Consider the following 26145-nt stretch of genomic DNA (forward strand, 5'->3'; position numbering starts at 1 on the left):
GAGCTGACATCACGGTCACTGTCCACAGGAACCTGAGCTGACATCACAGTCACTGTCCACAGGAACCTGAGCTGACCCCTGCCATCCTTACATATGTATCTTCACTAGTATTTCAGGAATTCCTCCTCCAGGAAGACAGAAGTGGAAAGTGGCTTAATCGTGTATTCCAGGAAATTATTAAAGTCATACCAACCTCCCAACGGAATGCAGAAAATAACAGTTGATATCTCATGTCTCCTTTAAACCCTCCCACTCAAAATTTCTGTCTGTGTCTACCCACACTAAATCATTATATCATGATCTTACTGAATCATAACTAAGCTTCTACAATGAATGACCTGTCCCAAACCAGAGTTTCAAAATCTCAGAAACATGCAGACTACTCTTTTCACTCTGAAATTCCCTAATACTCTATTAAGGTAGCACTTTCTCTACTAATAAAAAGTAAACTTGGTTTTGTCTTATGAACAAGATGCTTTGGAGAAAAGTTCCTGAATAATTACAGAAAAGTATTTTAAATAATGTGTATGTGCATGCGTGTGTGTGTGTGTGTGTGTGTGTGTGTGTGTGTGTGTGAGTCAATGCATGTAGGCAGCATGCTATGCCATGGAGGACAGACGTCAACCTCAGGTGTCGGTTGCTCTGCCTGTCACCTAGCCTGTGGCTGGCCTTGTTGTTCTCTGGAGTGTATAGCATGCTAACTGGCTCACAAGTTTCTGGGGAATCTGCTGTCTCCACCTCCTATCTCATAGGAGAACTGGGATTGTATGTGTACGCCACCATCCCTGGTGTTATGTTGGTTCTGAAGGCCTGAACTCAGGGTCTTACACTGTAAGTCTTGACCCACTAAGCTATATTCTCAGACCCTTTAGGAAAGCTTTTTTTAAAGCCAAAAGATTGTTCGTTCTCTAATAATGTGTACTCTTGCTTTTCCAGAGGTGACAGACCTCAGATAAGAATATGCTTCTGACAAAGATCTCCAGTAGAGAAGAGGAAATGCAAGAAGTCCCTGTTCCTGCTTCCTGGTGTGACATGCCCAGGATGTTCCCAAGCACCAGTCCTTGGCCATGCACAAATGATAACTCTGTGTGGTAGCTCTCAGTCCACCAGAGGGGAAGCAAAGCTTGCAGGAGGCTGACTCTCCAGAGAAAGCACCACAGAGGGACCAGAGTCAGGACAGTCTCAACTCCCTGCTTCAGGTTTCTGCTTCCTGAAGTTTGGCTCACTGCTACCAGGCAGCACTGGGGGAACAAAGCCACAACCACAAACAGTTTTAAATGTTCAACTTTTAGCAAATAAGCTTTTTTCCCTAAGAAATTATTCCACTAACTCAGCTGGAAATAAATGCAACTTGTCTTGCATATCCACGCCCATCTTATTTCCTCACATCTCATCCTTAATTTCTTTGAAGTAACTGGAGGTGGCGGATTAAAAAGATTTAGCTAAGGAGATAGGCTGTCTTACTGTACAGTAGAATGGTCTTCAAATTAGAACGATCTCATTCCTTCCCCCATATCCCCCTTTCAGAAATGAGCAGTGGGGCTTATTTGTCTCAAAGGCCTTCATCTCATACCCACTTTAAAAAATCATTCCTAACATATTATCTAAATTTTAGCACCTTCTTACAATGAAGGGAAAGAGAGCTCCCGGCAGACAGCAGAAAAGGAGGAAGCGCTGAGTACCACGGCTCCATAAGGAAGCTGCGCACTAAAGGAGACCTGGCATGGTCGCCTTCCTGCCTCAGTGTCTAACACATCCATCTTAGCTCTCCAAACCTCTCAGTTTCCAACTGTGTCACCCTTTGATGTGTTTGTTTCTCTAGTAGCTTTTCTTCCTGTGGACACTCTTTGATCCTCTTAGCACCACCAGTTCCTGGCTACCCTCGATGCCGATCTGCAGAGACCTGATTATACTATACAGTGCTGCCCTGCCCTAAGGGCTCAGCTGTGGTCATACCTCCTTTGTCCATCTACGCTGTCATTCCCTAATAATTACTTGAATGTTTACTTTATATCATATGATATAAAAAATTAAGTATAATCTTCCACAATTACAAAACAAGCATAAAGGTGAATATTATGGATACACTGTCCAGTTGTAGTGGGCATATGCTGTTCTCTGATGCAGAGCACAGGGACTGGCTGAATAAAGAGGACATGTGCCATCATACTGGAACTTCCTGATCTCTCAAGAACGAGGAGGAGGTGCAGTTGTCCTGGTGGCTTCAGTGTTCCATAGTGTCCTCCTCTTCAGACACAGCACACCTTTCTCTCTCTCTCTCTCTCTCTCTCTCTCTCTCTCTCTCTCTCGCTCTCGCTCTCGCTCTCGCTCTCGCTCTCTCTATATATATACATATACCACGCATATATATATATATATTAGTCACACCCATCTTACACTTGGGGGACACTGGTGCAGAGAACGGTACCAGGCTTTGGAGCCAGAGTGTTCTGGGCTTGCCACTTCTAAGTGTGCTCTTGAGACAGCTATTCCTCTCTGTAGCTTCCCTCTCTGCTTCTTAAGTAAATGAGACCTTCATCAGTGGCACAGGATGTGAGAAGATGAGAGACGCTGTATTTATAAAGTGGATAGCACAGGATAAGAATTAATGACTACCTTGCATTATCTCTAACATTATCATAAGCATTAACATTTTGAGGCACAGATCAAACACTGTCCTCTCTCCAAGATCACCAGTTTCTGCCATGACCTTTCACAATGCTGTGGACATGTTCTCACGGTGATCATTCTGCTTATGTTTGTCTCAGTCATTGTTTGAAGAAGACAGATTCTTCCCAGCCCAGAAAAGCAGACATTGATGGACTATGCTCAAAGTGTGTGAACCTCACCACAGTTTGTAAGAAGTTTGTACATTTAGTTCAGAAGAGATTGAGTTCTCAGGCAGATTAGGCCACACCATCAGAAGACTTACTCACACATGCTGAAGACAGCATGGGTATATTTTTCCACTTGGTAAATTAAGAGACACTTAAGGACAGAGAATTTTCCACTACGTCCTTGTCCCTAGCATGTCTGTGTCTCCCACAGCTGGTCCTTCCTACCCTTCTTAATAAAATTCAAATTGCCTAAACAATGGCTGTTAACTCTTGAGCACAGTTCCTCCCTCTTCTGAGAACTGTCTTGTCCAAGGATTCCCGAAATCAACTGAACTTCTGCTAACCTCTCTTGTCTAAGTTCAGAAACAACTTCTGACTTTCTTTAGTCAGAATGCTCCTTCCGAACCTTCTCTTTGTCTGCAGTTTTGAAAGAAGACACATGCTAATGTGCTCTGGATGCTTTTCCTCTCTGTAGAAGGCAATAAAGTGTGATAGTATATGTTGAGATCTTAAGCAAGAAGCTAAAGGTACAACAGTTTTATTCCGAGTGTTTCACTGAATGAAGAGAGTACACGGAGAGACCAGCGTGGCACACCTTCTCTGCAGCGTGTCCAGCTTGGATTCTCTGGGGGAACTTGCTGTCCCTCAGCTCCTTACATCGCTCTAATTAGATATCTGAGCTTATGCTGAAGTCAGAGGTCCCTTGAAAAAGATCAGTCCTGGGAAGCTGGAAGAACTTTCGGAGGTATCCTGTAATCTCAAGATGGAGACTGCTGGAAGCAAGAAGCGGAGCGCAGAAGAGCCAGGGGAAGAAGTAGAATGGCAGATGTCTAGTCAACCAAGCACATCTTCTGCAAAGACTAAAGCAACGGGGAAAAAACAGAAAAAGTCAGAGAAAGACAACGGTTGTAAACCAAAGGAGGAAATAGCACAAGACACTGAGACACCAGGACACACTAGTAGGAAGGTACCAGTTCCTCCTTTTCCAGAGCATCTCCCCCCAGTGAACCTGATTCACCGAGATGTGTTGCGGGCATGGTGTCACCAGAAGAACCTGAGCAGCAAAGGCCAGAAATTAGATGCTTATAAACGACTCCTTGAAAGGATTTTCCCAAAGCAAATGCCCAAGTTGAATGTTCCTGACTCAGCCAAAGATGCCAGGTTGAAGACATCTCGCAAAAAAATGAAGACCGAACCAGGGGAAGAATCTCAGGTGACAGTTCCCCTTGAAATTGTCACTGTACCTGAAGAACAGATACCTGCCCTCATTGACCCTCCTATGCTCTATGAGGAAGTCAGCACCACGGTTGTGACTACACCCGCCTCTGAGGCAGTGTTGGCATCTTGGGCCAGAATTGCATCTAATGCTAAGAAGTTCGAGGCAGTGTCGTCCAGTGCAACATCAGAAGTCAAAGGGGAAATGTGGTGTGTGGTTCACGGGACAAGCCTTCCTGCAAAATCAGGTGGTTGGGTTCGGCTGCAGTTCCATGCTGGACAAGCCTGGGTACCTGATAAGAAGGGGAAAGCGACTGCCCTCTTCCTGCTGCCGGCCTGCACATTTCCACCCCCACACCTGGAGGACAACATGCTGTGCCCCAAGTGTGTTCATAGGAACAAGGTCTTAACTAAGAGCCTTGAAGGATAAAGGACAGATCTCTCAAGTTTCGGCTAGCTTGCTGGTATCACTCTTGTGGCATGATTAGAGCCACAGCTGACATTCATACTGACGGAAATCCACATCTCTGCCTTTGAAGGCACCTTTTCTCACCCAGAAATTAAGGGATATTGTAAGTTGATGCTTAACTACAAGCAGTTTGGAAAAAGCCAGTGAGGCCAGCAAAAGATCCACCTCTGCTCATTTTGATGACTGAACACTGGGAGTGACCTCCTACTCTTGTGTGAAGATAAAAAGTGTCCTATATGTTTTGCTGCAAGTAAGTCCTGGGGCTTACAACTCCAGATACAACAGTTGCTAGTCCTGTCACCAGCACAACAACGTCAGCCAGTTCAGCAGTCAGCTGTAAAGACTTAGCTTGTACGTGTAGCCTCTGCATGTCCTCTTCCCCAGGTTGTATAGTTAGTGTGTCATTAATGTTTCGTACTTGGGTTTGTTTGTTTTCTGCTGTTGTAAAATATTACACCAAAAAAAAAAAGAAAGAAAAAGATCAGTCCTCAGCTTTGAGTTTCAAGTTAGCTTAAAAAATATCTTTCATAAGGCAACGGTCTTATAAACATTTTGTTATATGTCTACCCCTAAATTCCTAAAACTGTTCTTAATCTAACAACACTTTGGGGTATGAACCTAGAAGTTCATTAGAAACTACACTGTAGAGAAGACAGTATCATGACAGTACATGATAAGGAGGGTTTGCAGGAGACTAGACCAGAGTCAAGACATTACCTGGACCACAGGAAAGATACCCAGGATCACTCCCTAGTTGGCAGGCAACATGAGAAGAACATAGAGATCCCATCTGCATATGATGCACTGTTGGAAGACTTCATAGGCCAACCCAGGGCAGCTATGGGGTTAGGGATCAGTGGCACAGTTGAGCGCAAAAGGAAGGCTCAGTCAGCATGCCTAGCTTACCATGACCTTTGTTTGACCTCAGATTTCCATGTTCTGTAAGGTCATGGGGAACTGCCATGTTCTAGAATAATTTTGGTGACAGAATTAAACTACCATGTCTTAGGGTTTGGGAAAGCAGAGGCTGTGTCAGTTCTATGAGAAGATATTAATATGAAGAAAACCAAAAACTCTAGAGAAGTGGGTGTGTGCTGAGTTAGGGTCAATTAGCAATCAAATGTTAGCAGACAGGCTACCAGTGCTAACATGTGATGTAAGCATCTCTGTCCTCAGATTCTGGTCCAGCACAGCTTGGGCCTGGAAACTAAACTGGGGTAGTAAAGGAATAAAGAAAGAGCAGACACATAGACACAGGTACAGCACGGTTGGGCTGGGTAGTGGGTGTGAGCTCTGATGGAACAGTAACAAGTATATGACCACTGTAACACATGTCTGTTATGCACAGGATGGGGGTAGGGGCGGAGTGGAGAGTTAGCTGGCCTCAGCAGACTGTTTAAGGCTGTAAAAATCTGGGTATAGGAGGTTGCTGGTGCTAGATTTTGCACCCACTCTTAACATTTACACTAGGACCAGAGGAAGGCTTTGCCAACCCTCTGAGCCTGACCCATATGCAGAAGGCCTTGCCACTCATCTGGTTACCTGACATGGCTGTGAGCATGTCAACAATACACATTCACTCAGCCTTCCTTTCTTCTCCACATTTGGAGGGCATCAAGAAGGAGAAAATGTAAATTTTTATAGAATATGAAGAATTTCCAGGAGAATAAGGTTGAGCTATATTTAAATGGAGAGTTAATTTTTTTCTAAAAAAAATTTCACTAAGTCCAAGATGCATTAGAGGTTTAAAAGAGGTCAGTTTATAGTTTGCTGCTAAGTGTCTGAGCTGTAGAATATGACTGTACCCTCACTCCCACTAGCAGAGATGGTGGGCTCTAGAGGCCAACTTTAGTCAGTCTTGGATATCCTTCGTATTGTTTTAGCAGCAGGCGAACTCTCTCCTTTTAGATTCCATCCAGAGGTGCAGCCCTGCTCTTAGAACAATCCCATGTCCAGTAGGAGAAATCTAAGTGCTCTGAAGCACAACAGCCTGTTGGGTGCTAGAAGGCCACATTCACATCTCCTGAACATGCTCTTCAGCACACGCCTCAGCCCATGGGCACATCCTCAGAGATGCAGCTCCCCACAGTCCTGGTTGTCTCCAGAGCCACCTACAGCTCTTTTCACACACTCCCAACCATCACATATGACTTTTATACCCAGTACTGAGAACTGCACTAGCCTCCCAGGGAAAGGCCCCCTGGCAACTGTGTCTTGAACTCCAGATGTTCAGTTTTTCCAGTCTTGTCTCCAATTAGCCAGCAGACTTAAACAAAGAGATGTGTTTAACTAGGTCAGCTGTTGGGTCCAAGCTGGGTCATGACTTTTAAAGGAAAAATCAAAGAGTAAGGCAAGGTTCTGCATGTTTCAACACAACCCTAAAGCCCATTTTCCTTCCTCTTTGCTCAAAAGATATCTTTTAAATTATTCGTTTCCTCTTAAGAATAAAGCCAGCCATCTCACCAATGGGAATTTGGGAATGCAACTCCAAGTCCTTTAAAACCCTATTAGTGTTAAAGATTCTAGAAGGCTGATGATGGTGTGATTAGAACTTCATGCTATAGAGAGTTGGAATACTGCAAATCTGGAGCCAAATTATCTTGGGCTACTTTTAGTCCTTTTGGTAGGCCTTCATTACCCACCCCTGTAGCTGATGTAACATCCTTTTGACTATTAGGTACCATCTTTGGAATGTATTTTTATGAAACAAGTCTGCTATCTTTCATCAATTCAAAAAGCTAAGTATGGCCCTAGATAGCTTCTGAAACCTACAGCAGATTTTATACCCCACCCCCACCCACTGGGCTGTAATCTATTTCCTTAATATTCCCACTAAGAGAGTAGGAAAAATGTCTTTATTTATGACTTTCTTTTGTTTCATAACTACAAAAAGCTTATAAAATTGCTTCCGTATTTGAGACATGATACCCGAGGTATCCAAACCCACATTCCTGGGCCGTGCTCTCATATTTGACTCAGAATAAACTATCTTTTATTCCTTTTGAGGTGAGATCTGGTTTTGTGTTGACAGCTTTGGCATCCAATGTGAGACCTCAAGATAATCCACTTTCACTGAAAGAGTCACCGAAGCCATGTGAAGTTACCAGCACAAGCCCTATGTGCCTGACCACTCGTTTGTCTCCTTAGGTGGATGACTGAGTTTTTCTGGAGCTCGGACCACCATTTAAATTTGGCCAAGGGGCCACTGGTTGTTTTTTTTTTTTTTTTTGAGCTGGCTGTTGGGTACCCTCTTGTCTGTCTGAAGCACTCGGCCAGAACACTTGGTTTTAGAACAGTTGCTGCTTTCAGCATCTTCTTGCTCTTGGTGGCCTTTCTCCCACCACTCCTCCAATTTCAAGGACTGGCATTTGTCTGTGTTCTCTTCTGCTTGTTGCCACCATGTCCCTTTTAGCTTGTAAATCCCATGACAACCTGATCATAAAGATACTCTAGATAAGTAGAACTTGTCCTCTCCAGCTCAATGGCTGTGTGTGCGTGTGTGTGTGTGTGTGTGTGTGTGTGTGTGTGTGTGTGTGTATGTGTTGGGGGGTTCTCTGGGATGAGCAGCATCTTTGCAGAAAGGCAAGACACAACATACACCATTTCTGTACCGCAAACCTAAGAGATGATCACCTAATGTCTTGAGGTCCCTCATGTTTCTGTAACATAAAAGATAAACCGAAGACATGACAAAAGGAACTGATTTCAGGATGAAACCTGAGGGAGGTGCTCTATAAGTAGTACATATATCTGGCCCCAAACACCAATCCTGACAGCATAAATCTGGGAAAAATTAATAATAATTCAGGAAGTCTCCTAAGAACTTTGAAGATTACAGAAGTGATATCCTATTAAATCTGCATTTATGGAATGACTAGCAGAATTGGATACTTCAGTCAAATAAAATAATTCAGCATGGGCACAGAGGACTTTGCTATCTTAATATCACATATTCTCACTTATTTGTGTATCTTAGCTCTGAATCTTCAGAAGTGAATATATAATCTAGAGTAACCACAGAAACTAAGAAAGTAAAGGGTGTTATGCACGAGAGGGGAGAAGGAGAAAGGGACAGTAGGACAAAGATGCCATGAAGGGAAAACAGAGTGCTGGGATAGGATTCTTCTGGGAGGTCCTGCAATATTGAGACAGAGGGATAAAAAACATTAAAGATGATTGGAAAGCCATATGGAAACATAATGTTTATGTTTGCTTTAAACACATCTATACTATATATATGTGTACACAACACATATAAATAATTTAAATCAAGTTACACCACTCCCAAGGGCTACTATCTACTAAAAATCCCCAGCGCCAGGCATGGGAAAACTCCCTTCAAATCATTAGTTAGAAGAGTCTAAGAGACTCCCAAAACAATAGAGACTATTTTTATGTCCTTGGTTGCCTCCCAGAACCTGAATGTAAGACTCTGTTTCTGAAGATACCACATACTTTGAACTTGGAAGAATTGAGCTGGAATTGACCTGGAAGCCTCCTCCCTGAGGACTAGTTCTCCCAGCATCAAAAGGTGCTCTGCCAGTTGCCAAGGGAGAAAAGCAACCAATAGTTCTACCCAGCGGTATTGCCTATGAACCACAACAATGACAGCGTGGTGCATTATAGTCAAAGGTGCAATAGTGGCCCTTATAGCTCAGTGGTAACCAATAGCCACCTCATTGGAATAAGGTTTGCTCAATGAAGGGAATTCATGTCTGGCAATGTAAACTTAGTTAACTAACCTGTGGCTGATGAGACCATGGCCCCGAGGAGAATCTACTCTACTGTGGCTTTCCTAAACCAGTTTAATTCCCAATTGCCTTCTAAATACTTACTCTTAATATAAAAAAAAAATGTATAGCTCTCATTCCTCATCAAAGAAGTTTCTTCCTGCAGCAGGCAGAGACCATCACAGACATCTACAACTGATCAAAACGTTAAGAACAACTGTCTTTTGATACGCAGCCCCAGCTGATATATCTACAACAGAACTCCTATATCTAAGGCACAGAGAAAAATTGTGAAAAAGAAACTAAAAGAATGTAAGAATGAGAGGATCAAGGCATCTGCTAAAGCATGGCTAGCTTGACCTCGGCTCACATTGTTGAGATGGACTTTCTTATGCTTCGAGAAGAGCAAGATGTGCAGACTGCATATGCCGTGGGTAATCTCTGGTACATTACATACATTCTCTGGGAGCGCTTTTCTTCAAGAGCAAGTCAAGGATAATATAATAGTACATCCAGTTGTCTGGATCCAGACGATTTCCAACTCTATACTGAATGGATGTGAGAGGAAGATCGTTGTCTCCTTCCTGCTTCTAGTGTGAAAGCCCCGAGCCTTCACTGCAGAGCACTCTGCTATTTGTGGGTTTGTCACACACAGTCTGTATTATGTTGACACGTGTCCTGCCTATAATTAATTCATTGGTGGTGAGTGTCAGTAATTAAAAACTTACCACTTGATACAGGGCTTTGGATAGACTAAAAATATGGGTAGTTCATTTGGTTGATATAACACTGAAAACTCAAAATAGCTGCCAAAATATCATAAAAAGGAAAATATCTTCATCCTGGGACTTAAAATAATCAAGAGTATGCTACTGGCATTATAACCGAAATATGTAAATTAATGAAATATACAGTCCAGAAATAAACACATTTGTAACTAATTAATTTTTAGCAAGTTCAGAGGTCAGAACAAGACAAATAAACTTACTTCTCAGCCCTTTAACTATAGTTATACATTTTTAAACAAGAAAAAAAAGCATTATAAAAATCCTAAAAGAAGCTAGGAGGAAAAAGCTATCTTACTCATAAAGGAAAAAAATATGTATTACATATGACCACTCAAAAGTCATGTAAAGAAGAAAGAGGGAAAACAAGAAGAAGAAGAAGGAGGAGGAGGAGGAGAAGGAGAAGAAGAGAAGAAGAAAGGAAGAGGAAGAGCAGGAGGAAGAGGAGGAGGAAGAGGAGGAGAAGAGAGAGAGAGAGAGAGAGAGAGAGAGAAGAGAAGAGAAGAGAAGAGAAGAGAAGAGAAGAGAAGAGAAGAGAAGAGAAGAGAAGAGAAGAGAAGAGAATATTGAGGTGTAAGATCTAATACTCTTTAAACATTGAGGAAAAATAATTCTCTAACAACTGAACCCGAGAGATTTTTTGTCAGGAGACTTCCTATGTAAGAAATAGCAAATGAATTTATTTGGAGGGAAGAGAAAGACTATAGAACAGAGACTTTAATCTATGAGAGGGGTAGAATGTCAATGGAGGAATGAGCTAAGCACTAGGTGGTGCTTGCTTCCAATCCTAGCATTCAGGAGGCAGGCAGAGGCAAGCGGATCTCTAAAAACTAGAGTCAGCTGGATTTATAGAGTTCCAGGACATCCAGGGACGCCTAAAAAAAGTGATGGTGAAGTTAAGATAGACTCGGCAGGTTGTATTTTATATTTCTACACACATAAAAGTTGTAATGATAATCAAAGATAAAGAATATACCAATTTGAGAGGACAGCCATGGGAAGGGTTGAAGAAAGGAATGAGAAAAGGGGAAGTGATTTAATTATATTTTTAATAAAAAATACATTTTGTTAAAAATTAGAAATATTTAATTTTAATTGTCTAATAGGTAACATTGTGTTCAAGGTGATACTAGCAACACTTGTTTGACTATCTATGCTGATGTATCATATATCTATGTCTATGCTTGTGTATGCCTACAGTTAATTAAAGCTAGTGATGATGACATAAGGAACATCAGGGAGGAATGGGAACTATTTTATCATAAAGTACTCATGTTACCATGAGCTGATTTAGTGTTATTTGAAAATAAATATGTATTCAAAATTCTAGGATAAAAAATAAAAAAGGAAAGAAAAGTAATTGAAATTTTAATAAATAGGAGAATTATATAAAATACTCAAAATCATGAAAAAATAGGAAGAACAAAAGCAACAAAGATTAAACAGTAGCAAATACAGTAGCCATCAGTACAGCTATATTGATAATGATTTTCAACATCAATGGCTTAAACACACAAACAAAAAGACAAATTTTCAGAATGTGTTACAAAACAAAACAAAACTACTTCAACCTATGCAGGCTTCCTGCAAATTTTCCCTTCTCCCTCTGTCCCCCAGCTCCAGTCCCCCAGTCTTATCCCCAGCTCTGCATCAGAGCACCTGTGGCAGCCTTCCCAGTGCTCCTGTTCCTATCCTTCCACAGATCTTCTCCTTCTAACCCTCCTTCCCCCACTTGTTGCTTTGTCTAAGACTCCAATCTCAGCGGGTACCTCCTGCTAACTCCAGGGCCTCTTCTGCCAGGTAGGCCTGGAGGCTGACGCACACCTTTTCTCTGCTCCTCTAGATCCAACCCTCTCATCTTATCCTTAGCTCTGTGGCAGAAAATCTGCAGTGACCTTCCATTACTCTCTGACCTCGTCCCCAAGGGATCACAAAGACTTTCTCTTCTAACCTTCCTTCCCCCAACTCATCCCAACATCTCAGCTTTCAACACCAGCAGGCATTCTCTGTAAACACACCAGTGGACCAGGCCAGAGAAACAGATAAAATGAGACCTTCACTACTCCCTCCTCTCTTCCAAAGGCAACCCCCAGTCTCATCCCTAGTTCTGCAACAGAATACCTACTGCAGCCTTCCCCCTCTGCCTACATCTCTTGTCTCAACCAAAGCAAGCTCAGGGCCAGATGGTTTCAGCACAGAATTCTATCACACTTTCTTTTTTTTCCAATTATTTATTTTATTTAAATGAGTACACTGTCTCTGTCTTCAGGCACACCAGAAGAGGGCATCAGATCCCATTACAGATGGTTGTGAGCAACCATGTGGTTGCTGGGTTGAACTCAGGACCTCTGCAAGAGCAGTCAGTGTTCTTAACCACTGAGCCATTTCTCCATCCCTCTACCACACTTTCAAAGATGAGTTAATGCTAATACTCTTCAAATTATTCCACAAAATAGAAAGAGAAGGAACATTGCCCAATTCATTTTATGAAGCTACAGTTACCCTGATACCCAAACCACATAAAGATTGAACAAAGAAAGAGAATTACAAATCAATTTCCCCCTATGAATATAGGTGCAGAAATACTCAATACTTCTTACAACCCAAATAAAATAAAAAAAGATTATAGACCATGATCAATAAGCTTCATCCCAGAGACGGTTCAATATATGAAAATCAATATATATAATATATATAATCAATCATATAAGCAAACTTAAAGAAAAATAAAAACCACATGGTCATCTCTGCATAGATGCAGAAAAGGTCATTGACAAAAATCCAGCACTCCTTCATGATAAAAGTCCTAGAGAGATTAAGAATACAAGAGACACACTGAAACATAATAATGGCAGTTTACAGCAAGCCTATAGACAACGTTCAATTAAACTCAAAGCAATTCCACTCAAATCAGGAACAAGACAAGGTTGTCCACTCTCTCCATATCTATTCAACATAGATCATGAAATGTTAGGTAGAGAAATAAGACACTTGAAGGAGATAAAGGGGATACAAATTGGAAGGGCAGAAGTCAAAGTATTGTTATCTGCAGATGATATGATAATATACACAAGTGACTATAAAATTCTACTGGAGAGCTCCTACAGTTGGTAAACACTTTCAGCAAGGTAACTGTATACGAAACTAACTAAAACAGACAAACAAACAAACAAACAAACACCAACAAAAAACCAACTCCTATATACAAATAGCAAACAGACTGAGAAAGAAACCAGAGAAACAACATCTTCCACAATAGTCTCAAATATCTTGGTCTAATTCTACCCAAGCTAGTAAAAGACTTGTAAGATAAAAACTTCAAGCAAGAAATTGATAAAGATTATTGGAAGATGGAAAGATTTTCCATGCTCTTGGATTGGTAGAATTAGCATAGTAAAAATGTCCATCTTCCATAATAAAAATTGTCCCCAAACAATCTACAGATTCAATGTAATCCCCATCAAAATTCCAACACAATTCTTTCAGACCTTGAAAGATTAATTCTCAACTTCATATGCAAAAGCAAAAAATGAAACCACCCAGGATAGCTAAGACAATTCTGAAAAGTCAAAGAAGTCTTGGCGGTCTCACCATTCCTGACTTCAAATTGTACTACAGTTTAATAGTAATTAAAACCTTGTTGCATTGCCATAGAAACAGACACTGGAATCAAATTGAAAACCTAGACATAAATCCACATGCCTGTGTGTGTGTGTGTGTGTGTATATGTGTGTGTGAGTGTGTAGATAGATAGATAGATAGTCAGGTGTCCATAAATGTATATATATACACCAGAAATACACATTGGGAAAAAGAGAGCATCTTCAAAAAATAGTGCTGGTCAAACCGGATGCCTGCATGTGTAAGAATGCAAATAGATCCATAGTGGACTGGGGGCAGTGAACATGGGAATGGAAGGATCAGGTAGAGAGGGGGCGGGAAACAGGGTTGAAAGAGGGAATGCAGGGAGAGATAGTTGGAATTGAGGGACATTTGAGAGATGGGATGGAAACTTCCTAAAATATATGAAGGTGATCCTAATGAGGTCTCCTAATAATGGGGAATATAGAGAATCAATTGACCCTTTTGTCACCAAATGAGGCTTCCAACAGCAGTACTGAACTGCATTCAACTGAACTGTTGGCCAAGGGGGTCCCATGGAAATCCCCAAACAACTCAGGCTGTTGCTAAGACAATGGATTGTTCTCTGCACATTGACAGCAGGGCTGCATTGCTGTGGACAACATCCACACAACTCATTGCACAGAGAAGTTCAGCTGGTGTCTAGATGGAGTCTTTGCCCTACATTCTAGTGTCTTTGGTACAGGAAGATACTCTGTAGGCTACCAAGGGAAAAATGTAAACACTAACCCTTTGACAACAGGACCTTTGACCTACAATCTGTCCTCTTTGTGAGGTATGCTAGAGTAAAGGTGACACAGAACTTGTGGAAGTAGCCATCCAATGTCTGATTTGACTTAAGGCCCACTCTATGATATGGAACCCATATCTGACACTGCTTGGATTAATGAAGAACCAGAGATTAGATAGCCCAGAGAACTAGAGTAAAATGAAACACTACTGGACTAAAAAAAAAAAAAGGTATCAGTCAAAAGACTCTTACTGATATTCTGGTATACTCATAGATCTGTGCCTTACTTAGTCGTCATCAGAGAGAGCAGCTTCCTCCTGCTGCAGACAGGGACAGATGCAGAGACCCACAGCCAGAAAATTCATGCAAAGAGAGTCTTTGAAACACACAGCTCTAAATGGGCTGTCTCCACCAAATCCCTCCATCAGATCTCAGAGAACCTTACAGAAGAGGAGGTGCTAAAAGTATAAAAGCCAGAAGGAATGGGGGACATCAGGAGAACACGGCCCTCTGAATCAACTAGAAGGCACATATGAACTCTGAGAGACTGAAGCAGCAAGCATAGGGGCCTTTCAGCATAATATTTTTATGGGACTCCTGAGTGCGTGAACAAAGGGATCTCTGATTCTTGTGCTTGCTTTTAGGACTCTTTCCCTTCTGCTTGGTTCCCTTGTCCAGCACTGATGTGATCATTTTGCTTTATCTTATATTTTCTTTTGTCAGGTTAGATTGTCATCTCCTAGAAGCCTGTTCTTTTCTAATGAGAGACAGAGAGGGAGTGGATCTGGAGGAGGAAACAAGGTGGCAAGGAACTGGGAGGAATAGAAGAAGTAGAAATTGTAATCAGGATATATTGTATGAGAAAAGATTCTATTTTCAATAAAAGGGGGAAAAAGAGACCATGGATTAGAAAGCAAGCAAGGGGAGTTTATGGAAGGAATTGGAGAGAGGAAAGGGAGGAGGGGAAATGATATAATAATATAATTTTAAAGATAAAAGATGACATCGGGACAGGTATGGCCCTCATGCCTCACTGGACAACAACAGGGGGACCGAAGCCATTACAAGGTCCCCTTTAATTACTAGAGGTCAGGCCTCTATCCCCACCTTCGCAAGATTAGATTCACCACAGCCCTTCTATACTTAGAGAAGGGAGGAGATGTCAGGGGCAGCCCTGCTTATACACTGAAGGTCTAAAATCAGCCATAGGCCTAAAATCAGCAATAGGCCTGTCATACATGTATACTAACACCAAGTTTTGGGTCTCTGTGGATAAACACTGAAACAGATGGCTATAAGCTATTGTAAACAGGCAGTTTTTGTGACAATTTACCAGCCTGAGTAGTCATAGACCTTGTAAATAGGTAGCCTTGGCAGATATTACCAACTTAGATAAGGACAAGTGAATCATAGGCAGAATCATAGTGACCTATCCCCTGAACCCTCACCCAGCCAATACCCTGTTCTGAAAAATACATGTATTCCCCCTGAACGCCCACGCTCCAGTGTCATCCCCTTCCCCATGTCCTGCCTTTTTGTGATTATAACCCCTGTGTGAATGAGTATAAATTACAATTTGAAAAAAATAAATAATATATATATATATGATAAAAGATAATAAAATATAAAACAAAACAAAAAAACCCAAAAACAAACAACCTCAATATCTAACTGTAGGTTTTCCATGTGAAACTCTTTTAAATATAAAGATTCATGTAGACTAAAAGTAAGTAGAAAAAGAAATATACCAGGACTGATGGTTTGGGCTAAGTGTCAACTTGACAGAATCTAGAGACCTGGGAGATGGGCTTCTGAGCACATCTGGGGAGATTATGTTGATTATATTAACTGAGTTGGGAAGACCACCTCATTCATTTTAAACGGAGAATGTTGAAAGTCTCCAGTTACGACAATGCATTTATTTATTCCTTTAGTTTACCTGTTTTTCTCTTGTGTAATCTGAGAGTCTGTTCAGTGAATGACACATTCTCTAAAGACACATTCTCTAAGGATCGACCCATGCTGTGCTCCCCTGTACACTTCATACATGTATTTGCTTTGTCTGAAACTAGTACAGCTACTTATGTTTTTGCACTTGTGAATGTCTTGGTTTCTTTTCCATTGCTGTGATAAAATACCATGACAGGAGTGACTTAAGTGGGGAAAGAGCTTATTACCTCTTACAATTCAAGGTTGGTCTGTCACTCCAAGTCACAGCAGCAAACTCACAGCATTGTCATCAGAAGAAAGCAATGAACACATGGATGCCTGTGTTCAGCTCACTTTTCTTCAGTCTTACACAGTGCCTGGGGAATAGTACCCTTACGTATGTATAGTAGGGATACCAAATAGCTAAAACATTTCATAATAACAGGTTGGTAATTCTTCAAAAATTTAAATACAACTTTTCAGAGGAAGCAGTAGTTCTGCTCCTACAGAGCTCAGTCTACACTGCTGTAACAAAGCATGTGCAATTTCACAGTTTATTAAGTTCAAGAATTTATTTCTCATGGAGGCTGAGTTAAGTCATTGGCATGGCTGGTGTCTGATGAGGGTTTGTTCTTCTTCCAGTAGTGCTTCGTTGCTGCACCCCCAGAAGGATGCTGTGCTGTGTCCTCATTAGGTGGAAGCAATGGCTGGGTCAGGAGACACAGCCTTCAGTTTTGTGCCCTTTCTAAGAGGGTATTATTACTTTCACTCATGATGAAGGAGCCAATGATACAATTGATGTCCAAAGGCCACATATCTTAATATTTCTGTACTGAGGATAAAGCTATAGAAGAAAATTTGCCATTACTCAAACTGTAGCACTAGGTATATACCCAATAAAAATGAAGACACACCTTATATTGCACACGTATATTCAACTAAACATTGTTATACTAGACAAAAAGTGTAAGCAGCCATAGTATCTACCAACAAATAGATAAAAAATGCAGCAACCTATATGATATGATTGTAATGGTTAATTATGGCTTTCAATTTGATTATATCTATCTTTTTCTTGACTGAGTTATTTGAAGTGGGAAGACAAACCTTAAATCTGGACCACACAACTGGTAGCAGCCCAGGACATGGAGAAGTAAGTTTTTGCTTTTTGCCTGATGTTCTCACTCTTACTGGCTAGCTCATCTATCCTGCCGCTGAGGCATTATTCTACTGGCATTAGAACCTACTTTGGGATTTCAATATGGATTAAAGACTAGATGAGACACTCTCCTAGACTAAAAAACTACTAGATTCTTGGTTTTTCCATCAAGAGACAGCCATTGTTAGACTAGCCAGACCACAGCCTGGAAGCTACTCTAATAAACCCTCCTTTAAAACACACACTCACTCTTACTTGGTCCTTTTGGCTGGGGCAGACACCTAGAGGGTCTGTACCTGTGAAGACACCATATCCTGAGATATCCTAGAGGAGCCACTGCACTCAAAGCAGTGGGTAAGAAACCCCTCCCACTACCCGGAGCTACAACTGGGAGCCTGGGGTGCTCAGGACCCATCAGCCACCCAAACCCTGACCTCTGTAATACCACTCCCTTTCCACCTCTTGCTTGGTCCTTTTGGCTGGGGTAGACACCTAGCTGTTCTGTTCTCATGATGACACTGTACCTTGAGCCACTCTAGAAGAGCCACTCCAATCAGAGCAGCAGGATTTCAGGATCCCAGAGGTGGCCTGAGTCCCAGGAGTTCATCCAACCAGGAGCTCAGGATCATAGGATTACAGAGACATCTGGTCTCTGAGGAATTCTGACACAAGCAAGATAACTGGAAAGACAGAATGCAGTCAGAGACAGAGAGTGAAGGTAGCACTAGAGTTAGTCAGATAGCAAAAGACAAGTGCAAGAACACAAGCAATAGAAACCAAAGTTACTTGGCATCATCAGAACCCAGTTCTCCCACCATAGCAAGCCCTGGACACCCCTTCACACCGGAAAAGCAGGACTCAGAATTAAAATCACTTCTTATGATGATAATAGAGGACTTTAAGAAGGACATAAATAACTCCCTTAAAGAAGTACAGGAGAACACAGGTAAACAGATAGAAGCCCTTAAAGAGGAAACACAAGAATCCCTTAAAGAATTGCAAGAAAACACAACCAAATAGGTGAAGGAATTAAACAAAACCATACAGGATGTAAAAATGGAAGTAGAAACAATAAAGAAATCACAGAGGGAGACTACCCAGGAGATAGAAAACCTAGGAAAGAGATCAGGAGCCACAGAAACAAGCATTACCAACAGAATACAAGAGACAGAAGAGAGAATCTCATGTGTGGAAGATACCATGGAAAACATTGACACAACTGTCAAAGAAAATGCAAAATGCAAAAAGCTCCTAACTCAAAACATCCAGGAAATCCAGGACACAATGAAAGACCAAACCTATAGGTATAGATGAGAGTGAAGATTCCCAACTTAAAAGGCCAGTAAACATCTTTAACAAAATTATAGAGGAAAACTTCTCTAACCTAAAGAGATTTCCATGAACATACAAGAAGCCTACAGAATTCCAAATAGACTACACCAGAAAAGAAATTACTCCCGTCACATAATAATCAAAACATCAAAAGCACAAAACAAAGAAAAAATACTAAAAGCAGTAAGGGAAAAAAAGATAAAGTAACATATAAAGGCAGATCGTCACCAGAAACACTAAAAGCAGAAGATCCTGGACAGATGTCATACAGACCCTTATAGAACACAAATGCTAGGCCAGACTACTATACCCAGCAAAACTCTCAATCACTATAGATGGAGAAACCAAGATATTCCATTACAAAACCAAATTTACATAATATCTTCTCACAAATCCAGCACTTCAAAGGATAACTGATGGAAAACTCCAACACAAGGAGGGAAACTACAACCTAGAAAAAACAAGAAAGTAATCCTCCGATAACTCTAAAAGAAGATAGCTACACAAACATAATTCTACCTCTAATAACAAAAATAACAGGAAGCAACAATCATTTTTCCTTAATATCTCTTAACATCAATGGACTCAATTCTCCTATAAAAGGATGTAGACTATCAGACTGGATACATAAACAGAACCCAGAATTTTGTTGCATACAGAAAATGCACCTCAGTGACAAAGACAGACACTACCTCAGAGTAAAAGGATGGAAAGCAATTTTCCAAGCAAATGTTTCCAAGAAACAAGCTAGAGTAGCCATTCTAGTATCAGATAAAATCAGCTTTCAATCAAAAAAGATAAGTAATCATATTTATCAAAGGAAAAAATCTACCAAGATGAACTCTCAATTCTGAACATCTATGCTCCAAATGCAAGGGCACCCACATACATAAAAACAAAACAAGACAAAGCAAAACAAAACAAAACAAAACAAAACAAAACAAAAATCTTTACTAAAGTTCAAAGCACACACTGCACCTCACACAATAGTAGTGGGGGATTTCAACACCCCACTCTCAGAAATGGACAGATCAGGGAAATAGAAACTAAATAGAGAAATAGTGAAATTAACAGAAGTTATGAACCAAATGGATTTAACAGATATCTATAGAACATTTCATCTTAAAACAAAAGAATATACCTTTTTCTCAGCACCTTGTGGTACCTTCTTCAAAACTGACCATATAATTGATCACAAAATAGGCCTCAATAGATACAAAAAGATTGAAATAATCCCTTGCATCATATCAGATCACCATGGACTAAGGCTGGTCTTTAATAATAACAAAAACAATGGAAAGCCCACATACACATGGAAACTGAACAATGCTCTACTCAATGATGACTTGGTCAATGAGAAAAAAAAAGAAAGAAATTAAAGACTTTTTATAATTTAATGAAAATGAGGACACATCATACCAAAACTTGTGGGACTCCATGAAAGCAGTGCTAAGAGGAAAACTCCTAGCTCTGAGTGCCTACAAAAAGAAACTGGAAAGAGCATACACTAACAACTTGATAGTACAACTAAAAGCTCTAGAACAAAAAGAAGCAAATACACCCATGAGGAGTAGATGGTAGGAAATAATCAAACTCAGGGCTGAAATCAACCAAGTAGAAACAGAAAGAACTATAAAAAATATCAACAAAACCAGGAGCTGTTTTTTTTGAGAAGATCAACAAGATAGATAAATCCTTAGCCAGACTAATCAGAGGGCGCAGAGACGGTATCCAAATGAATAAAATCAGAACTGAAAAGGGAGACATAACAACAGAAACTGAGGAAATTAAAAAAAATCATCAGATCCTATTACAAAAACTTATACTCAACAAAACTGGAAAATCTGGATGAAATGGACAATTTTCTAGACGGATGCCAGTTACCAAAGTTAAACCAGGAGCAGATAAACCATCTAAACAGTCCCATAACCCATAAAGAAATAGGACCAGTCATTAACAGTCTCCCCACCAAAAAAAGCCCAGGACCAGATGGTTTTAGTGCAGAATTCTATCAGACCTTCAAAGAAGACCTAATACCAATTCTCTTCAAACTATTTCACAAAATAGAAACAGAATGAACACTACCCAATTTGTTCTATGAAGCCACAATTACTCTTATACCTAAACCACACAAAGAGAGAACAAAGAAAGAAAACTTCAGAGCAATCTCCCTTATGAATATCGATGCAAAAAATACTCAATAAAATTCTCACAAATCAAATCAAAGAACACATCAAAAAAAATCATCCACCATGATCAAGTAGGCTTTATCTCAGGAATGCAAGGATGGTTCAATATATAGAAATCCATCAACGTAATCTACTATATAAACAAACTCAAAGAAAAAAAAAACACATGATCATCTCACTAGATGCTGACAAAGTATTTGCCAAAATTCAACACCCCTTCATGGTAAAAGTCTTGGAAAGATCAGGAATTCAAGGCCCATATCTTTACATAGTAAAAGCAATATACAGCAAACCAGTAGCCAACATGAAATTAAATCGAGAGAAACTTGAAGCAATCCCACTAAAAGCAGAGACTAGACAAGGCTGCCCACTCTCTCCCTACCTATTCAATATAGTACTTGAAGTCCTAGCCGGAGTAAGAAGACAACAATAAGAGATCAAAGGGATAAAAAATGGAAAGGAAGAAGTCAAATATCACTATTTGCAGTGATATGATAGTATCATATAATAGATATTTGCAGATGATATGATAGTATACTTAAGTGACCCCCAAACTTCCACCAGAGAACTCCTAAACCTGGTAAACAACTTCAGCAAAGTGGCTAGATATAAAATTAACTCAAACAAATCAGTAGCATTCCTCTACTCAAAGGATAAGCAGGCTGAGGAAGAAATTAGGGAAATGACACCCTTCACAATAGTCACAAATAATATAAAATACCTTGGTGTGAATCTAACCAAGCAAGTGAAAGATTGGTATGACAAAAAACTTCAAGTCCCTGAAGAAATAAATTGAAGAAGATCTCAGAAGATGGAAAGATCTCCCATGCTCATGGATTGGCAGGATTAATATAGTAAAAGTGGCCATGTTGCCAAAAACAATCTACAGATTCAATGCAATCCCCATCAAAATTCCAAATCAATTCTTCATAGAGATAGAAAGAGCAATTTGAAAATCCATTTCAAATAACAAATACCCAGGATAGTGAGAACTATTCTCATCAATAAAAGAATCTCTGGGGAAATCATCCCTGACCTCAAACTGTGCTACAGAGCAATAGTGATAAAAACTGCATGGTACTGGTACAGAGACAAGCAGGAAGATCAATGGAATAGAATTGAAGACGAAGAAATGAACCCACACACCTATGGCCACTTGATCTTTGACAAAGGAGCTAAAACTGTCCAGTGGAAAAAGGACAGCATTTTCAACAAATGGTGCTGGTTCAACTGGAGGTCAGTATGTAGAAGAATGCAAATTGATCCATTCTTATCTCCAGTACAAAGCTCAAGTCCAAATGGATAAAGGACCTTCACATAAAACCAGATACACTGAAACTAATAGAAGAGAAGGTGGAGAAGACCCTCGAATTCCTAGGCACAGGGGAAAAGTTCCTGAAGAGAACACCAATGGCTTATCTTCTAAGATCAAGAATTGACAAATGGGGCCTCATAAAATTGCAAAGCTTCTATAAGGCAAAGGACACTGTCAATAGGACAAAAAAGCAACTCATAGATTGGGGAAAGATCTTTATCAACTCTACATCTGATAGAGGGCTAATATCCAATATATACAATGTACTCAAGAATTTAGACTCCAGACAACCAAATAACCCTATTAAAAATGGGGTACAGAGCTAAATAAAGAATTCTCAACTGAGGAAACTCGAATGGCTGAGGAGCACCTAAAGAAATGTTCAATATTCTTAGTCATCAGGGAAATGCAAATCAAAAGAATCCTGAGATTCCACCTCACACCAGTCAGAATGGCTAAGATCAAAAACTCAGGTGATAGCAGATGCTGGCAAGGATGTGGAGAAAGAGGAACACTCCTCCTCCACTGTTGGTAGGATTACAAGCTGGTACAACCACTCTGGAAATCAGTCTGGCAGTTCCTCAGAAAATTGGACATAGCATTACCTGAGGACCTAGCTATACTACTGCTGGACATATACCCAGAAGATGCTCCAACATATAACAAAGACACATGCTCCACTATGTTCATAGTAGCCTTATTCATAATAGCAAGAAACTGGGAAGAACCCAGATGTCCTTCAACAGAGGAATGGACACAGAAAATGTGATATATTTATACAATGGAATATTACTCAGCTATTAAAAACAATGAATTCGAGAAATTCTTAGGTAAATGGATGGAACTAGAAAATATCATCCTGAGTGAGGTAACCCAATCACAAAAGAACACACATTGATGGTATGTACTCATTGATAATTGGATATTAGCCCAAAAGCTCGAAATATCCAAGATACAACTCACAGACCACATGAAGCTCATGAACAAGGAAGACCAAAGTGTGTGTGCTTTGGTCCTTATTAGAAGGAGTAACAAAATACTAATGGGAGTAAATATGGAGACAAAGCGTGGGACAGAAACTGAAGGAGGGGCTGTCTTAAGATCGCTTCACCTGGGTATCCATCCCTTGTACAGTCATCAAAGGTAAACGCTGATGTGGATGCCAGGAAGTGCATGCTGACAGGAGCCTGATACAGCTGTCTCCTTAGAGGTCTGCCAGAGCCTTAAATATACAGAGGCGGATGCTCACAACTAACCATCGAACTAATCATGGGGTTCCCAATGGAGGAGTTAGAGAGAAGACTGAAGGAGTTGAAAGGATTTGTGGCCCCATGGGGAGAGCAACAATAATAATCAACCAGAGCTCCCAGGGTCTAAACCACCAGCCTGGGAGCACATAGGGAGGGACCCATGGCTCCAGCTGTATATGTAGGGAAGGATGGCACTGTTGGGCATAGGTGGGAGAGGAGGTCCTTGGTCCAGCGAAGGCTGGATGCCCCAGTGTGGGGGAAATCGTGTTGAGGAGGTGGGGGTGAGAGTGTGGGAGGGGGTACATCCTCATAGAAGCAGGAGGAGGGGGGAGGGGTAGGGCATTCCTGGGTGGTGGTGGGGAAATGGGGAAAGAGGATCACATTTGAAACTAAATAAAATATCCAATAAAAAAGTAAACAATTTTTAAAAACATTATAAACACACACACACACACACACACACACACACACACTAATTCTATAAATTCTATTCCTCTACAGAACCTGATTGATAGGATCTTATTCAGCAATAGAAGAGAATAAAATATGATATATGCTACAACATGAATTAACATTATAATATTATACTAAGCAAAAGAAGCCAGATATAAAAGGCCACACACAGCACAGTTTATTCATATGAGAAGTCTGGAAGAGAATAGATTAGTGGTGTGCAGAATCTGGAGAAAGACAGAATGAGGAATAACTACTGATAAGCCTGAGTTATCTCTTTAGGTTGCACGTCTGTATGTATGTATTGTGTATACTAAACATGTGTGGTGTATGCATGTGTGCACATGTGGATGTGCTTACCTGTGGAGAAAAATGCAAAGGCCATAGGTTGATTTTGGAATGTCTTCCTCAGTCACACTCAATATGACTTTTTAGAGCAGTTTCTCACTGGAGTTTACCACTAGCCAGTGCGCCTCTGGGATCTCTGTCTCTGCTACATAAAGCTGGAGTTGCAGGCTCTCATGTGTGTCCTAGGGATGTGAACACAGGTCCTTATGCTTATATAGCAAGCAATGGAATAATTTCCTTAGCCCCTCAATAAAGTTGTTATTAGAAAAACAAAACAATGGGCTGGGGAGATAATTCAGTTGGTAAAGCGCTGGTTGTGGATGAATAAGGACCTGAGTTAGATTCCCAGGACCTGTGTGAAAAGCCAGGCATGGTAGTGTGCTTTTACTCCCAGTGCTGAGGATGTTGAAAGAGTTGAGTCACTGGAGTTCCCTGGCCAGCCAGCCTGGCCTAATCATGGGCCTCAGATAATAGTGAGAGACCCTGTTTTATAAACCAAGGTGTCTCCTGAGGAACTATACCCAAGGTCGGCCTCTAAGCCTCCCCATATACTTGCATGCATGCAAATGCACACGCACTCGTACACGTACACGCACACGTGCATGCGTGCGTGAGCACGAGCACACACACACACACACACATACACACACACACAACTTCCGATGCTATTTTGTTTTTGTGGTGAAATAGTATCTGTGTCCTTCCCCTGCACATTCAATAGCTGTTTAAATAGAAAGATAAATTCAACTTGCCCCATCTCTAGGGAGAGTCAATTCTGAGAAACTTTGGGAGAGGAAAAATGCAAACTTCCATGGGTTTTTTGAATGAAGATGCCTAAGTCACTTTCATAGCTGATTTTCTGATGATGGCTGAGGGAGCTGGGAGCTCCATGAGTCAGTTGATAAGGTTTGGTCTATATCACCAGCAGAGAAAATAAATCTAAAGGAACTTTAGGGTAAAGAGTCTTAGCTTTAATTCAGTGTGTATGTAGCTTTTCCTGCTGAGTGTATGTTGTGTTAATAGTTCACAGACTCTGGTTTAGAGTGGTCAGGACATTGAGAAGATGTCTCTTCTGAATGAGAAGAGTCACATATGGGCAGGATATGTCACACAGGAAGCAGGCAGTTTAAGTGACTTCTTAGACTCCATATCCCTATTCATAGCCTCCAATCCACTAGTTCTCATGTCCAGAATGAGTGAAAACATTGCAGTTTGTTCAGTCCTTGACATGCTTAAGGCCAAATCTGAGATGAAATAAAATATTGCTAAAGAGTTCAAAGTTAGTGACAGAAGTATTTAATGGCTGCTAGAGTTCTGAGAACTTATAAACTGTGAGGTATATTTAAATAACTTAAAGCAGAACTGACATTTACTTCTGTTTCCATGTTTTTATACCCATGTCTTTAATCACCTTTCTGCCCTAATTTCCATGTATGTATGTGCAAGCATGTATGGGTGAATGTGCATATGAATATGCATTCATGTGCATGTGTGTGCATGTGTGTATGTGCCATTATGTGTGTGTATGTGTGTGTGTGCACATGCATGCTGAGTGCTGAAGCCACAGCTGTTCTAGTTTTAGAAAGAATTTTCATTTAAAACTAATAGCTACTAAAACATATAAACAGACTTAAGAAAAAGGCATGTCTTGGGTTCTAACAGTCAGTAATCAGGATCTTCTTGTTGGTTCCCAGAATCTCTGTCTCACACAAACAGTGACTTTGGTGAAATAACCTTAAGTTTGTTTCTCTGTGACACTCAC

General features: G+C 40.6%; 2 protein-coding genes across 5 annotated transcripts in view; one reads left to right on the forward strand and one right to left on the reverse strand.

The window, feature by feature from the left end:
- Hpse2 (heparanase 2 (inactive)) overlaps window positions 1-26145 on the reverse strand; it is a 593647-nt gene that overhangs the window by 98098 nt on the left and 469404 nt on the right. The gene's annotated exons all lie outside the window — the stretch shown is intronic.
- LOC114626447 (developmental pluripotency-associated protein 4-like) lies at window positions 3573-4560 on the forward strand. 2 transcript variants are annotated; one of them, XM_028773862.1, is made up of 2 exons: window positions 3573-3810; window positions 3967-4560. In XM_028773862.1, the coding sequence occupies exons 1-2, from the start codon at window positions 3601-3603 to the stop codon at window positions 4480-4482; spliced, it is 726 nt and encodes a 241-aa protein (XP_028629695.1). In that variant the 5' UTR covers window positions 3573-3600; the 3' UTR covers window positions 4483-4560. The 2 variants fall into 2 exon arrangements, with proteins under 2 accessions (XP_028629695.1, XP_028629692.1); XM_028773859.1 differs by having other exon boundaries at window positions 3573-4560.

Source organism: Grammomys surdaster, unplaced genomic scaffold (genome assembly GCF_004785775.1).
Source record: "Grammomys surdaster isolate TR1022 unplaced genomic scaffold, NIH_TR_1.0 66, whole genome shotgun sequence".
Lineage (NCBI taxonomy): Eukaryota > Metazoa > Chordata > Mammalia > Rodentia > Muridae > Grammomys > Grammomys surdaster.

Bases quoted from the DNA above. Each gene is read 5' to 3' on its own strand.
- LOC114626447 (XM_028773859.1), top strand. From the start codon at position 3,601: ATGGAGACTGCTGGAAGCAAGAAGCGGAGCGCAGAAGAGCCAGGGGAA.